Genomic DNA, 15,302 nt, shown 5'->3' with positions numbered 1-15,302 from the left:
ACAAAATGTAGTTTATACATACAATGGACTATTATTCAGCCATAAAAAGGAATGAAGTTCTGATATCAATACAAGCTACAATATGGATGAACCTTGAAAACATTATGCTAAGTGAAATAAACCAGACATGAAGGGACAAGTACTGTATGATTCTACTTATATGAGGTACCTAAAATAGGCAAATTTATAAAGATATAAAGTAGATTGCAGGTTCTTAAAGTCTGGGGGGAGGGAGGAATGGGGAGTTAATATTTAATAGGTATGGAGTTTCTGTTTGGGATGATGAAATGGTTCTGGAAGTTGTTAGTGGTTACGGTTGCACAACATTGTGAATGTACTTAATGCCACTAGATTGTCCACTTATATATATATATATTTTTTTTATATTTACCACAATTTAAAAAGCTGTATGTCTGAGTAGGGTAAAAAAATCTGGCAAGTACTCAAAAAAAGGTAAAGGAAGACAAGGCTTAAAAAAAATGAAATTCTGATACATTACAACATGAATGCACCTTGAAAACATTATGCCAAGTTAAATAAGCCAGGCACAAAAGGACAAATGTTTTATGATTCCATTTATATGGAATATTTAGAATAGGCGAATTCATTGACAGAGAAAGTAGATTAGAGGTTACTAGGAGCTGAAGGGAGGGGAATGAGGGAGTTATTGCTTAATGGTTATAGAGACTCTGTTTGGGGTGATGAAAAGTTTTGGAAACAGTGGTGGTGGTTGCACAACACTGTGAAGGTAATTAAAGCCACTGAATTGTACACCTAAAAATGGTTAAAGTGGTGAATTTTGTTATTTATCTATTTTACCATCATAAAAAAAAAAGGGAATGATGTGCTGATACAGGTTACAACATGGATGAAAATGAAATACTTGAAAATACTCTGCTGAAAGAGGTCAGTGAGAAAGGACCACATAGTGTATGATTCCATTTAAACGAAACGTCCAGAACAGACAAATCCAGAGATAAAAAGTAGATTCATGGACGTAGAAAATGGACCTGAGGACACGGGGAGGGGGAAGGGTAAGCTGCGATGAAGTGAGAGAGTAGCACGGACATATATACACTACGAAATGTAAAATAGATAGCTAGTGGGAAGCAGCCGCATAGCACAGGGAGATCAGCTCGGTGCTTTGTGACCACCTAGAGGGGTGGGATAGGGAGGGAGGGAGGGAGGGAGACGCCAGAGGGAAGAGATATGGGGATATATGTATATGTATAGCTGATTCACTTTGTTATACAGCAGAAACTAACACAATGTTGTAAAGCAATTACACTCCAATAAAGGTGTTAAAGAAAAAAAAGTAGCTTCATGGTTGTTTAGGGCTGGAGGTGGGGATGAGGGTGTGAGAAGGAGGAAGTGGAGGGTAAGTTCTAAACAGTATGGGGATTTTTTTGAAGTAATGAAAATGTTCTGAAGTCCAGTGTGATGATGGGTACAGAACTTTGAACAGTCAAAACCATTGAATTGTACACTTCATGTGTTGTGCTGTTTTTTTTTTTTTTTTTTTTGGTCTGCGCTGGGTCTTCGTTGCTGCACGCAGGCTTTCTCTAGTTGCGGCGAGCGGGGGTTACTCTTTGTTGTGGTGCGTACGCTTCTCACTGCAGTGGCTTCTCTTGTTGTGGAGCACTGTCTCTAGGAGCGCGGGCTTCAGTAGTTGTGGCACGCGCACTCAGTAGTTGTGGCTCGTGGGCTCTAGAGCGCAGGCTCAGTAGTTGTGGCGCACGGGCTTAGTTGCTCCGTAACATGTGGGATCTTCCTGGACCAGGGACTGAACCCGTGTCCCCTGCATTAGCAGGCGGATTCTTAACCACTGTGCCACCAGGGGAGTCCCGAATTGTACACTTTAAATGGGTGAATTGTATGTTATGTGAATTATACCTCAATAACACCGTAACAACAAAAAAAATTAATTGCAGTGCTAGATACATGCAAAGCAATCCAAGGATACCTCTCCTATCTTGGCAATTACAAGAAGACAAACGAAAATAAAAAGATTCATCCCTTTGTATCTCAGTTATCTATATTGACTGGTCTGTGCACATTCGAGGCTGGAAACTGGGCTGAATTTTTCTGGTCGTGTTAGGCGTGATTTATATCCCCTTCCAATAAGCAGCATTCCTCCTTTGCATGTCTGCAAAAATCTCACACAGGGCTTGGTGTGAAGAAGGGGGCTTGATTCAAGAAAAGGACTAAAATACTCAGAAAAGGTCTTGCAACTGCAATTTTATTTTCTTTTGTGAAAATAAACAACTGGGAGTTTAAATTGCTCCAAAAAACCCCATAAAAATGAAAAGAAATACACACAGAAGAAGCATGTGAGGTGATGGGGGAGGGAGGAGGGTCTTTAGAGCTTTGGCAGATTGTGCTAGCACGGACCCGGGTGACAGGAGCCAGACCTCGGAGCCAGGTCCTGTCTGCCACTCTGGGGCTGTGAGGGGACATCTCGACTGGTAAGGGGGTGGTACACAGGCTTCTTCACTGAGGAAGTGGCAGGCACCTTGAGTCCCTTTAAATGCGGGGAAGAACCACTGCAGAGGACCTCTTCCCCCACCAAAAGCTGGAGACTGGGGCATCAGGGCCACTGAGGGCAAAGGGATGCTGGTGGAGACAAACGAGGCCAAGGTGTCTTCACACACGGTGACAGCCTTACACTGGGCAGAGAACGCAGATGAAGGCAAGAACCCACGGAGCTGAGCAAAGGAGAAAAACGTGGGCCGAGGAAAAGGGAATGTCCAGGAATGGGATGTAGATGAAGAGGCTGCGGGCTGGAAATGGCAGCCGCGGCCAACATGCAGGCTGGGTGGGGGAAGCCAGGGTGCTGGGGGGTGACGGGAAGAGGGAGGACGGCAGAGAGTCCAGGAGGTAGAGACAGAGGTGCCTTCTGCCCAGGTCCACCCACCGCTGCACATACAGGAAGAATAACACACTACTTTTCAGTTCTCGTTTTTTTAAAGATTTTTGTTTTGTTTTGTTTTTTAAAAAAGCCTTAAGATCAGCTACTGGTTACATCTACAAAATGTAAAGTGCTGCGGTTACCAGTCACTTTACGGAACAGTCCAGAGTGGTCAAATATTGACCAATAAAGTTTCCTTTTTTTCTTCTTCTTCTTCTGCATCATTACTACTCGATGAGTCACGTGACAGCCTGCATAGGTCAGTGGGCAGCTTAGTGGGCAGACTTGGTGACCAAGGAAAGAGGCTGGGCCTGGAGCACGGGGAGGGCCTGGTGGGCATGGAGCGTGGCTGGGAAGGAAGGAGGGGACGTCAGCAGAGCTGTGGGCACGGACCCCAGGGGGACGGGCCGGGACAGGACGGGGGGCTGGCTGCCCATCTGGCCAGAGGAGGTGGCGGCAGCCTTCGCTGACAGGAAGGTAGCCGAGTGGAGAGCCAGCTGGGCCCGGGTCTCTGGCTTGGTGGTGAGAGAGAGGGGCTGGGCTTGCTCTGAGTGGGTGGCGGCCGGGGCAGCCGGGGAGGCCAAGGCCGTGGAGGGTGTGGCCGGCGAGTCCAGCATGCTGCCGTGGGAGGAGGCAGGGCTGTCACAGGGCTTCTCAGGGGGCAGGTACTGGACACATGGCTTCTTGCTTTTGGAGGCCAGAGCGCCTAGGGGAAAAAAAAAAAAAAACACACGAAAGAGTTAGCAGCTAAGAGCGCAGGGGGAGGCGGAGGTTGCCGAGGAAGCCCAGCTGTACACATCAACTCCGGAAACAAGAATGCGTACAGGGAGGGAAGTGAGAACCTGAAATGACGGCTATGGCTTCCAAGACACCTAGAGCACAGACAAGGGGCAATGCCCAAATGCCAAAGACCCATTCAGTACCTGCCTGGAAGGAAAACAGCTCAGCCTATCACATCATTATCTTCCTGCTGAAATCTCATCATTCTGGGGATGGATCTCCACTCAATTTGCTTTAAGATCTTTGGTTTATGGTACTGTCAGAGATAGTATAGCACCTGCTATGCAACGTGGTATACAGTGGATTTTGCATCATATACATAGTTAACTTACATGTACTCCTATGGAGATGAATACGCAAATTATACAGATATTAGAAAGGTAGGAAAGGAGATGAAAAGAAAAGCAAGGTGATAAATGGCACTTTAGGGGACTTCCCTGGCGGTCCAGGGGTCAGGACTTGGCGCTTTCACTGCTGTGGCCCTGGGTTTGATCCCTGGTCAGGGAACTAAGATCCCACAAGCTGGGTGGTGCAGCTCTCCCCCGCCCCCCACCTCCAAAAAAAAGCACTATAGATGGAACTAAACAAGTTCTGCACTTGTCCTGGAGTGAGCATGAGATGGGAGGCTTGACTGAAATACTGGTCATAGTGTGAGAATCTCTCTGCTGGGTGTGATTCTGCTGTAAAAAGATACAGTATATGGGCTTCCCTGGTGGCGCAGTTGTTGGGAGTCCGCCTGCCGATGCAGGGGACGTAGGTTCGTGCCCCGGTCCGGGAGGATCCCACATGCCACGGAGCAGCTGGGCCCGTGAGCCATGGCCGCTGAGCCTGCGCGTCCGGAGCCTGTGCTCCGCAACGGGAGAGGCCACAACAGTGAGAGGCCCGCGTACCGCAAAAAAAAAAAAAAAAAAAAAAAAGATACAGTATATATTTGTGGCACAAAGGGGCTCCCCCAATCCAAGTGAACAATTATTTCTGATATTCGACCAAACAAACATTGGAGGAAAACCTGATTCTATTGGATTCACCGATAGGTGATATGTCAATCTCTAATGGGTTGCCTTCCTAAGGGAATTTCAAGGATCATTTTAGCGACATTCAGTTTTTACCTTATGCATTGATTTTAGAACCTAACCCTCAAATAAGACACAACTCAACTGAATTGAAAAGAGCCTTCCAAGTGACAAAGTGCTGGACCATTTAACAAGCAGAGTGACTGGAAAAATCCCTTCACTTCTTCGAGCCTCTTAACAGATCATCTCCAAAAAGGGGATAATAATAACACCCCCCCTGAGTATACATAAGGCTGAGGCCTTGAAAATGGGAGCTATCATAGTACGGCATTGTCACCGTGTCCATCAGAGACCCGGGTACAAAGTGCCGGCGGGTGTAGCTGGGATAGTGGGAAAAAGAAGTAAAGATGCAGGGCCCTCCTGAAGACTCACCGTCTGCCTCCTGGACTTGCTGCTGGGACTGGGTCTGGGACAGCTGCTTTTCTCGCTTCCTCTTCTTTTTCTTACCCTGAAAGATACAGCCAAAGGAAGAGGTCACCAGGGACAGAATAACTGGCTTTTCTGGGGGACTCCCAGCTATGAAGCGGGGAGACAGGGTATTTCCTGTACTGGGCACCCAGATCACACTCCCCGCAGCAGCCTCACCAGGTGGCACAGTGAGCCTTCCTGGAACACTGCTTCCCCCGCCCCCCACTGGATCCCTCCCCTCCAGCTCTGGTGTCCTGGCTGTCTCGGAAGGCCTCATTCTTTTCCTGCCCTTCAGGCTTATTTTTCCATTTCTCTCCCTAGAACAGTGTAAGGTTCCTGATCTTTTCTGAGGGGTCCCAGGTCTCACTGAAAATCTAATGCAGCTGGGAATTCCCCAGCTGTCCAGTGGTTAGGACTCTGTGCTTCCACTGCCGAGGGCGTGGGTTCAATTGGGGAAAAAACCTCCAAATAACCCCCCCCAAAACTAACATAGCTATGCAGCCTTTTAGCACAAAAAAAGCAAGTAACAACATACATACAAAAACCTTCCCAGTTTCAGGGAGTCATCAGAAACGCAGGCAGCGGCTTACGCATTGGTCTCTGAGCCCCAGGTTGGGAACCCTTGGCTAGAGACACGGACCACAGAGCTAGCACACAGCTCACACTGCACCCTGAATTATGCAATTAAAGGCTGAGTCCACTTCCAATGGAACAGGCACAAATTTGAGTCTGTCCCCAGGATACCAAACCATGGCCCTGTTGCCCTCCTGAGAACTAAAATGTCTTCCTTATTTCTAGAGAAATACAGACTTCTCCCTGGCCTCCCTGGAAGCTGACTCCATTGACAGGGTCCTCTATCCATGGAGTCAGCTTCCTTTCCCCCTCTTCCTCCCGCAGAGGCTGCTCCCGGTGTCTGATGGGCACGTACGTAGTTGTCCCGGGCCGACCAGGTCGGGTAGAGCTGCGAGTGAAGCTGCCGCTCCTTCCGGGCCAGTTCATAGTACTTGGCCTGTTCTTCTCGGGACAGGTTGTGCCACTGCGGGAGAGAGGACCAGCGTTGACAGAGCGGTGAGCGTGGGGGACGCTGAGCCGCACAGCCCGGAGCACGAGGGCAGGCCTTACCTTTCTCCCCAGGATCTGGTTAATGGCTGCACTCTCCTTCAGGGTGCACTCGGCCACCACCTTGGCCCTCATCTCCTTCATATATAACATGAAGGCATTCAGAGGCTTCTTCACGTGGGGTTTCTTTTCTTCCTCTTTTTTCACTGTGACGGGTGATTTCCTGGGAAGTCAGAAGGCTGTAGGTTAGCTGGTATCAGCTGTCATCTCTCTAGGAGGCTAAGGGCTGTCTGCCTCTGGGGAGGGGAGATGCTGTTGCTTGGATGATAATGCAAGCTGCCCGGCGTTGCTTTCAGAGCCTGAGCACCTAGTTCCCAGCCTCTGACAGACCTCCGGCCATATTCCAGGAAAGGACAACCTCCTGACCAAGGAGCAGAGGGTGGTGGTGAGAGCTGGGATGCACTGGCCGCAGGTGAGAAAGAGGAGGGAGGCAGGGCATTTTGGGCAGAAACGGGGAGAGGAGGTCTCCTCGGCTCTGAGGCACCGACTTTGGCTTTCCTGCTGTCTTTATGGCACAGTGGACAAAGCACAGGCCTTGGTGCTGGGCCCAGCTCTGCCACCGGTCAGCCATGTGACCTTGAGAACATTCTCCTTTCCGGGGCCTTACAATTTTCGAGTGCATGGGGGGGCGGGGTGGGAGAGGGAGAAGGAAGCTAAAAGTTCTCTCAGGTTCTCTTTCAGCCTCAAAGTCCTGGTTGTAAAACTTTCCTTAATGTGAGAAGAGATGCACGGTGTCTCTGAGAGGATGGGAACTCCAGGGGTCAAAGGGAACAGTTCCCAAGGGAGAGGGTGTAGTTGAGGAAGCTGCCGGGCTGCCAGCTGAATGTCCCCAAGAAAGCAACCAATGGCACTCGCTGCTCAGAGACTGGCCACCCCCCATCAGGCTGCCTGTTACTCACGCGATCACGGCCGGGCTCAGGCTGGGGGGCGCCGGTTCCTGCTTGACGATGGGGGAGACGATAGCGGGGTGGGGGATCCCTGAGGTGGGCAGACCAGGATGGGCCGGAGCCACCATGTGAGGGGAGAACCGACTGGAAACCAGGCTATGTACCAGATGGAAACAAAGACAACAGAGGATTCAGGCAGAATGCTTGTCACCCACAGAGGATGTGGCGGGCCCCCAGTCCTGATGGCGGAGGCGTGTAAACACCTCTGCTGTGGCAGCGTTGGAGCAACGGGAGGCCACGCACTGACCTCGACAGAACCGGTTTGGGAAACACCCAACAAACCTCCCTTCCCCCACAAGCGCGCAGGTTTCCTATAACTAGTGCTGAAAGCAGGTAGGATGAAAAACACAAAAGAAGAAGATGCAGCGGGTCTGAGGCCAGAGTACACAGGGGGGAAAGAAAGGCTTAGGCTGTGGGCTGCTCTTCTTTTGTCATTGGCGGTACCACTGTCAGGTAGATCGGCCACTGAGACAGAGGTCCCCTTTCACTGGTCCCCTCTCCTGACATCATTGCAGGAACAATGAATCTCCCGGCCTCTGGCTTCAGAGTGACGTACTCAAGATGCTTCAGTGCCACAAAGCCCAGCCCAGCCCATGAGGGGACGTGCAGGAGGGTTGAGTGCGAGGGCTTTGAAATGCTTCTCTTAGAGAGATGGGGCCAGAGTGAGCTGAGCCTACGGCCTCCATCCCCACCTTATCAGAGAGGCGGGAGGAAAGGTGAGCGCCTGCCTCCTCGCTTACTGCCAAGAGAAGGCTGTGTCACGGTCAGAAATGGCAGGGACGCTGGTAGACAACCATTCCCTGCACTGCCACTTCCTGCTCACAGCTCCAGTCCCAGGACTCACCTGGACATTGAGGCATTCATGGCGAGTGCAGGGTAGGGGTGCCGGAAGCCGCCGGGAGGAAGGGAGTACATGGGCTGTCCTTGCCTATAAGGGCCAGGAGTAAGGAAATTTGGTCAGCAAACTGGCTAAAATGGGAATGTTCAGGACAGGGAAGGAGAGGCGGTTGGGAAGAAAGGATGGTAAGTAAAGGTAGGAAGTCGGAAGGAAGAGGTGGGGGGACACTGCCCTGGGGAGAGCAGGGAGGTCTGAGTCCTGGGCTTTGGTGAGAGGGCTCCACGTGGGGGGGTGGGGCGTCTGTATATGGACCACCAGGACCGGCTGGAGGTACAGAAGTTAGAACTCAGCATAAGGAAGGAGGGAGGGTAAGAAAGGCTGTAAGTTTCCTTACTGTGGGACGAGCCAGCCGAGGGGATGGGGGATTTGCCCGACAGCTCCGGGAGACAGTGGGTAATACGGAGACAACTCAGATGGATGAGGGGGCCGGGGGATTCCTGCTTCCAAAGAGACATGTGTCAGACGATTCCTTGGCCCTATATTAACACCTTAAAATAATATCAAACAGGAGGTTCCTTGACCTATATTCCCAGGTGCCCTGGAGCTTGGAAGGCCCTTTCTTTTATTATCCCTGCCCTCTGTCACCAGTAACTTCCAGCTGCTCGTATAGGAGTCGTCCAAGACACAGGCAGGAAATTTTGGACCTAGAGACCCAAGATATCCCCGGAGTCCTCAGCTAGAAAAGCTGCCTCATTCATGGAAAGATAAACTTTGGATCTCGGTTCCACATTTGTCCTCCTTGTTATCTGTAACTTGTAGTAGCTGTGATTTCTCTAAAGAGGAGCTCCAAAAATGCTTTGACCCATGGAAACTCTGTGGGAATTTTATGAACACTATGGCTCCCTCTGGGATGGAGTTTGGGTGAGCAAGTTAAAAACGACAAGCCAACTCAGCCTACTGCTTTATAGCTATACTTATGTCTGGCTAGACTGTTTACTTCCATATGTTCAATTTAGGGCATAGGTTTTGGTTTAAGGAGGCACAGCCTGCAGCCGGCTAGACTTCAAAGTCAATGAGAAAGGAGATTTTTTTTTTCCCCTTCCAGGTCATTCCAACCTTAAAGTTTTAAGAGATTCTAAAGTAAAAGAAGCAGTGGCAGAGCAACACCAAATGCTTGCTGTGGAGCCAGGCCCTGTGCATCATCTCATTTAATCTCCTTTCATCCTCGCAATGACCCAGTGATGCAGAAGGGACACGTAAGGCACTGATGAGTGAACTGAAAAGGCTAAACTTAGTGGGCAGGGTTAGAGACAACTGAGATTTGGAGACATGGTTTGAACCCAGGTCTGTCCGATTCCAGGGCTGAAATACTCCCCGAGAAGAAAAGCCCGCCCCCACTGGAGCTGTGGAGCTGGTCCAGCCTGAGAGGCCGCTGACTCACCTGTCTTTGGATCGATCTCTGGGGAGAGGTGTGTGGGAGGGGAGCCAGGGGAGAAGTGGTCGTTGCTGTAGGTGATGAGGGGCGTCAACGGATGCATGTGGTGCGGGTGCTGAACAACAGGAACTTTATTAGACTGAAAGACAGAGAGAAAAAGACTAGGGACAGTTGCCAAGGAGATGGAGAGTACAGGCAGACCTCAGAGATACTGCAGGTTCCGTTTACTGCTTTATTTGCAGTAAAGCAAATCACACACACTTTTTGGTTTCCCGGTACATACATCTATGTTTTTTAGAAAAAGAAATTTTTTCTTTTTTTTGGCTGTGCCGCGCGGCGTGTGGGATCTTAGTTCCCTGACCAGGGATGGAACCCGCACCCCCTGCAGTGGAAGAGCGGAGTCTTAACCACTGGACCGCCAGGGAAGTCCCTCCCAGGGCGTATAAAAGTTATGTTTACACTATACTGTAGTCTGTTAAGTGTGCAATGGCATTATGTCTAAAAAAATATGCACATACCCTAATTAAAAATACTTTATTGTCAAAAGGTGCCTCAGGTATCATCTGAGCCTTTAGTGACTTGTAATCTTTTTGCAATAGTGACATCAAAGATCAGTGATCACAGATTAGCACAACAAATATAATAATAATGAATACATTTGAAATATTGCGAGAATTACTGAAATGTGACCCAGAGACACAAAGTGAGAGAAGGCTGTTGGAAAAATGATGCCGACAGACTTGCTGGATGCAAGATTGCTATAAACCTTCAATTCATAAAAAATGCAACATCTGTGAAGCACAGTAAGGTACAATAAAACAAGATATGCCTGTAAAACCTGCGGTTATGTACTTGGTTGAATAGGTACCAGGTATTTTCCATGCAACATCCCATTCAGCCCTTGAAGAGTACTTGAGAGAAAGCAGCGGTCTATACAGCAGAGAAAGAACCAACAGAACTAGAGAAGGGATTACATCCACCCTCCTACGTACCCTCTTCAAAACAGCCCACCATTACTCACTTCATGTGTACTGTGTGGTGCTAAATGCTACAGGCTGCTGAATTATGAACCGTGCTCTGTGTAATCTCAGTGACTTTAGAACACACGCTTTCCTTTTCAGTTTTTTTTTTTTTTTTTTCTTTTTGGCTGCATCGTGCAGCGTGAGGGATCTTAGTTCCCCGACCAGGGATCAAACCCATGACCCTGGCAACGGAAGCGTGGAGCCTTAACCACTGGACCGCCAGGGAAGTCCCTCAACACATGCTTTCCAAATGAACTTCCTAGAAAGGGTAGCTCATGGGTTCACATCTGAGACTGGTAACAGAGCAGTGAGGGAATTGTCACAATCAGACCTCATGTAACCAGTTGTCATGTTCAGGGTGTACAGACACCACCAAGAGCACTTAAAACAGTTCTCCCTGGAGAGTCTCAAACACTCTGCTGACCAAATTATCACATTTCATTTACAATACCAGAGAGTGTAAGGAGTACATTTTACTGTTTACACATCTTTAACTGTTAAGGAAGCAAAAACACGGGCATATCACCAACATATCCTGCTTCAGAAATGTTAAAAAAGGGAGAAACCTGTGTGTCCTGGAATTAGTAAACTGAATTATTTTTTAATTGTTTTGACATAATCTGACTTAACAATAAAGATTTTTATTATAAAATGGCTATTGTCCTTATTATAACATAGCAAAAAAGCTATGATTATCTTCATTTGAGGAATGAGGAAACTGAGTGGGGAAAGATTAAATGACTTAGTCTGAGCCACAGGGCTAGTAAGTGGTAGAACTGGATTCCTATCAGCCCTTTATGGCTCTAACAAACCAGGGTGTCTTCTCTTGCACTACCTGGCACCTCAACAGCCTAATCAAAACATCTATCAGAGAAAGGACTGACACATATTTTTTCGGATAATAAGGTAAATGAGTTACAAGTGGAGAAGAGATTTATTAAAAAAGAGATTTGTAAAAAGGATGATGATTTGGTGGCATCTCAGGGGCCAGAATTCCAAACTTCTGTCTTCCCCGTTGAATGTTTCGTTTCATAGATTCCTGAGCCCTTCTGACTTTTACTCAGGGCCCCTTGGGTGCTCATCATGCAAGCAACTATATGTACATCTCCTAGGCATTCGTGTGCTGACAGTAATCTTGCTCCATTTTCAGTAGGCTAAGCAGAGATGAGCGGCAGAGTCCTGGAGCAAGGCCTAGAACCCAGGGGCCCAGCTCTCAGACTCACAGGAGTGAGACCAAGAATGCAGATGGTTCATAACCAAAACCACTAGGTGGCGCTGGCACACGGCTGGACCCTGCTGGTACCTCACCTTGAACAACTTCCTATCACCACCCTCAGTGGGCTCATTTGATGTTGCACAATAAATTCTAAAATTCGTTTCTTCTTACTGTTTTCACCTGTTCCCTCACTGGCTTTTGAAGAGGTCTCCACGTACATGAACATAGCGCACAAATAAGAGTTAAAAAAAATTATTTTAAGGTCAGATTTCTAGGATCCTGATGCAACTCAATGATGCACTGAGGTTTCCTGGAAACAGCTTTGTCTAAAGGGCGATTTTTAGTGTCATAAAAGGAATAGAATTATTACTAAAGTGACAGTAAATGATAAAAAGAATTACACAGAATGATTACAATTTTTTAAAAACACATAAATTCTATGATTTAAAAAAAAGACTAGAGGCAGTTCCCTGGTGGTCCAGTGGTTAGGACTCGGTGCTTCACTACCATGGGCTGGGGTTCAACCCCTGGTTGGGGAACTAAGATCCCATCCCACCAGCAGTGCAGCGCAGTGGAAGAACAAACAAACAAAAAGACTAGAAGCACACCAAAATGTAAACAGTAAGTATATTTGAGTGGTGGGACTACAGGTGGTTTTGTTTTTCTGATTTTCCTTTCTGTATTTTCCAATTTAATTATTACCTACTTAAAACTATACTTACGATGAACACAAATTTCCTAAGAAAGTAATACAAACTATATTACAAAACATTTAGAAAACACAATCACACACACACACAAAAAAACAAACCAAAAAAACTCCAGAATCACACTAGCCTAACCCAGTCACTATTATAATTTTGGCATATCTCCATTCATTTAGACTTCGTGTACATCTGTTTTTCATTTATATCATTTATAGCCATCTTTTTCTAAATTTAAAAATTCAGCTTTATTGAGGTATAACTGACAAATAAGATTGTTATATATTTAATGTGTACTATGTGATGATTGGATATATGTACATAGAGCCATCTTAAAATACTTAATAGTATTATGAATCCTGACTGGCCATGTGCTGTTGAGTTTGGCTTCATCAGAAACTGACAAACAGGACTAAAGGTCTGGAAGGCTCGGGTTCAAGATGGCGGAGTAGAAGGACGTGTGCTCACTGCCTCTTGCGAGAGCACAGGAATCACAACGAACTGCTGAACAATCATCGACAGGAAGACACTGGAACTCACCAGAAAAGATATCCCACATCCAAAGACAAAGGAGAAGCCACAATGAGACAGTAGGAGGGGTGCAATCACAATAAAATCCAATCCCATAACTGCGGGGTGGGTGACTCACAAACTGGAGGACACTTATACCACAGAAGTCCACCCACTGGAGTGAGGGTTCTGAGCCCCACGTCAGGCTTCCCAACCTGGGGGTCTGGCAACGGGAGGAGGAATTCCTAGAGAATCAGACTTTGAAGGCTAGTGGGATTTGATTGCAGGACTTCGACAGGACTGGGGGAAAAAGAGACTCCACTCTTGGAGAGCACACACAAAACAGTGTGCGCATTGGGACCCAGGGGAAGGAGCAGTGACCCCAGGGGAGACTGAACCAGACCTACCTGCTAGTGTTGGAGGGTCTCCTGTAGAGGCGGGGAATGGCTGTGGCTCACCGTAGGGACAAGGACACTGGCACACTGGCGGCAGAAGTTCTGGGAAGTACTCCTTCGCATAAGACCTCCCGGAGTCTGCCATTAGCCTCACCAAAGAGCCTGTAGGCTCCAGTGCTGGGTCGCCTCAGGTCAAACAACCAACAGGGAGGAAACTCAGCCCCACCCATCAGCAGACAAGCAGATTAAAGTTTTACTGAGCTCTGCCCACCAGAGCAACACCCAGCTCTACCCATCACCAGTCCCTCCCATCAGGAAGCTTGTACAGGCCTCTTAGATAGCCTCATCCACCAGAGGGCAGACAGCAGAAGCAAGAAGAACTACAGTCCTGCAGCCTGTGGAAGAAAAACCACATTCACAGAAAGACAGACAAGATGAAAAGGCAGAGAGAGGGCTATGTACCAGATGAAGGAACAAGATAAAACCCCAGAAAAACAACTAAATGAAGTGGAGATAGGCAACCTTCCAGAAAAAGAATTCAGAATAATGATAGTGAAGATCATCCAGGACCTCGGAAAAAGAATGGAGGCAAAGATCGAGAAGATGCAAGAAATGTTTAACAAAGACCTAGAAGAATTAAAGAACAAACAAACAGAGATGAACAATACAATAACTGAAGTGAAAAATACACTAGAAGGCATCAATAGCAGAAAACTGAGGCCTAAGAACGGATAAGTGACCTGGAAGACAGAATGGTGGAATTCACTGCTGTGGAACAGAATAAAGAAAAAAGAATCAAAAGAAATGAAGACAGCCTAAGAGACCTCTGGGACAACATTAAACGCGACAACATTTGCATTATAGGGGTCCCAGAAGGAGAAGAGAGAAAGGACCCGAGAAAATATTTGAAGATATTACAGTCAAAAAATTCCCTAACATGGGAAAGGAAATAGCCACCCAAGTCCAGGAAGCGCAGAGAGTCCCAGGCAGGATAAACCAAAGGAGAAACATGCTGAGACACATAGTAATCAAATTGGCAAAAATTAAAGACAAAGAAAAATTATTGAAAGCAGCAAGGGAAAAATGACAAATAACATACAAGGGAACTCCCATAAGGTTAACAGCTGATTTCTCAGCAGAAATTCTACAAGCCAGAAGGGAGTGGCATGATATACTTAAAGTGATGAAAGGGAAGAACCTACAACCAAGATGACTCTACCCGGCAAGGATCTCATTCAGATTCGATGGAGAAATCAAAAGCTTTACAGACAAGCAAAAGCTAAGAGAATTCAGCACCACCAAACCAGCTCTACAACAAATGCTAAAGGACCTTCTCTAAGTGGGAAACACAAGAGAAGAAAAGGACCTACAAAAACAAACCCATAACAATTAAGAAAATGGTCATAGGAACATACATGTCGATAATTACCCTAAACGTGAATGGATTAAATGCTCCAACCAAAAGACACAGGCTTGCTGAATGGATACAAAAACAAGACCCATATATATGCTGTCTACAAGAGACCCACTTCAGACCTAGGGACACATTCAGACTGAAAGTGAGGGAATGGCAAAAGATATTCCATGCAAATGGAAATCAAAAGAAAGTTGGAGTAGCAATACTCATAGCAGATAAAATAGACTTTAAAATAAAGAATGTTACAAGAGACAAGGAAGGACACTACATAATGATCAGGGGATCAATCCAAGAAGAAGATATACCAATTATAAATATATACGCACCCAACATAGGAGCACCTCAATACATAAGGCAACTGCTAACAGCTATAAAAGAGGAAATCAACAGTAACACAATAATAGTGGGGGACTTTAACACCCCACTTACACTAATGGACAGATCATCCAAAATGAAAATAAATAAGGAAACAGAAGCTTTAAATGACACAATAGACCAGATAGATTTAATTGATATTTATAGGACATTCC

At 46.9% G+C, this 15,302-nt stretch overlaps 1 protein-coding gene across 1 annotated transcript in view; it reads right to left on the bottom strand.

Annotated features, from left to right (window-relative positions):
* Positions 1-2,271: 2,271 nt before the first annotated feature.
* Positions 2,272-15,302, bottom strand: part of TCF7L1 (transcription factor 7 like 1) — a gene marked incomplete at its 5' end in the record, with an annotated part of 164,031 nt that continues 151,000 nt past the window's right edge. Inside the window, 8 exons of the mRNA XM_079720479.1 lie at positions 2,272-3,614; positions 5,134-5,209; positions 6,098-6,205; positions 6,292-6,451; positions 7,188-7,331; positions 8,080-8,163; positions 8,468-8,570; positions 9,515-9,647. Of these exons, the coding sequence (XP_079576605.1) occupies positions 3,181-3,614; positions 5,134-5,209; positions 6,098-6,205; positions 6,292-6,451; positions 7,188-7,331; positions 8,080-8,163; positions 8,468-8,570; positions 9,515-9,647 (1,242 nt within the window). The 3' untranslated portion in view covers positions 2,272-3,180. The remainder of the gene's footprint in view (positions 3,615-5,133; positions 5,210-6,097; positions 6,206-6,291; positions 6,452-7,187; positions 7,332-8,079; positions 8,164-8,467; positions 8,571-9,514; positions 9,648-15,302) is intronic.

The sequence above is a fragment of the Hyperoodon ampullatus genome, assembly GCF_949752795.1.
Source record: "Hyperoodon ampullatus genome assembly, chromosome: 15".
NCBI lineage: Eukaryota > Metazoa > Chordata > Mammalia > Artiodactyla > Ziphiidae > Hyperoodon > Hyperoodon ampullatus.
The sequence above is the reverse complement of the archived record's forward strand: the minus strand, read 5'-3'. Positions and strand labels throughout refer to the sequence as shown.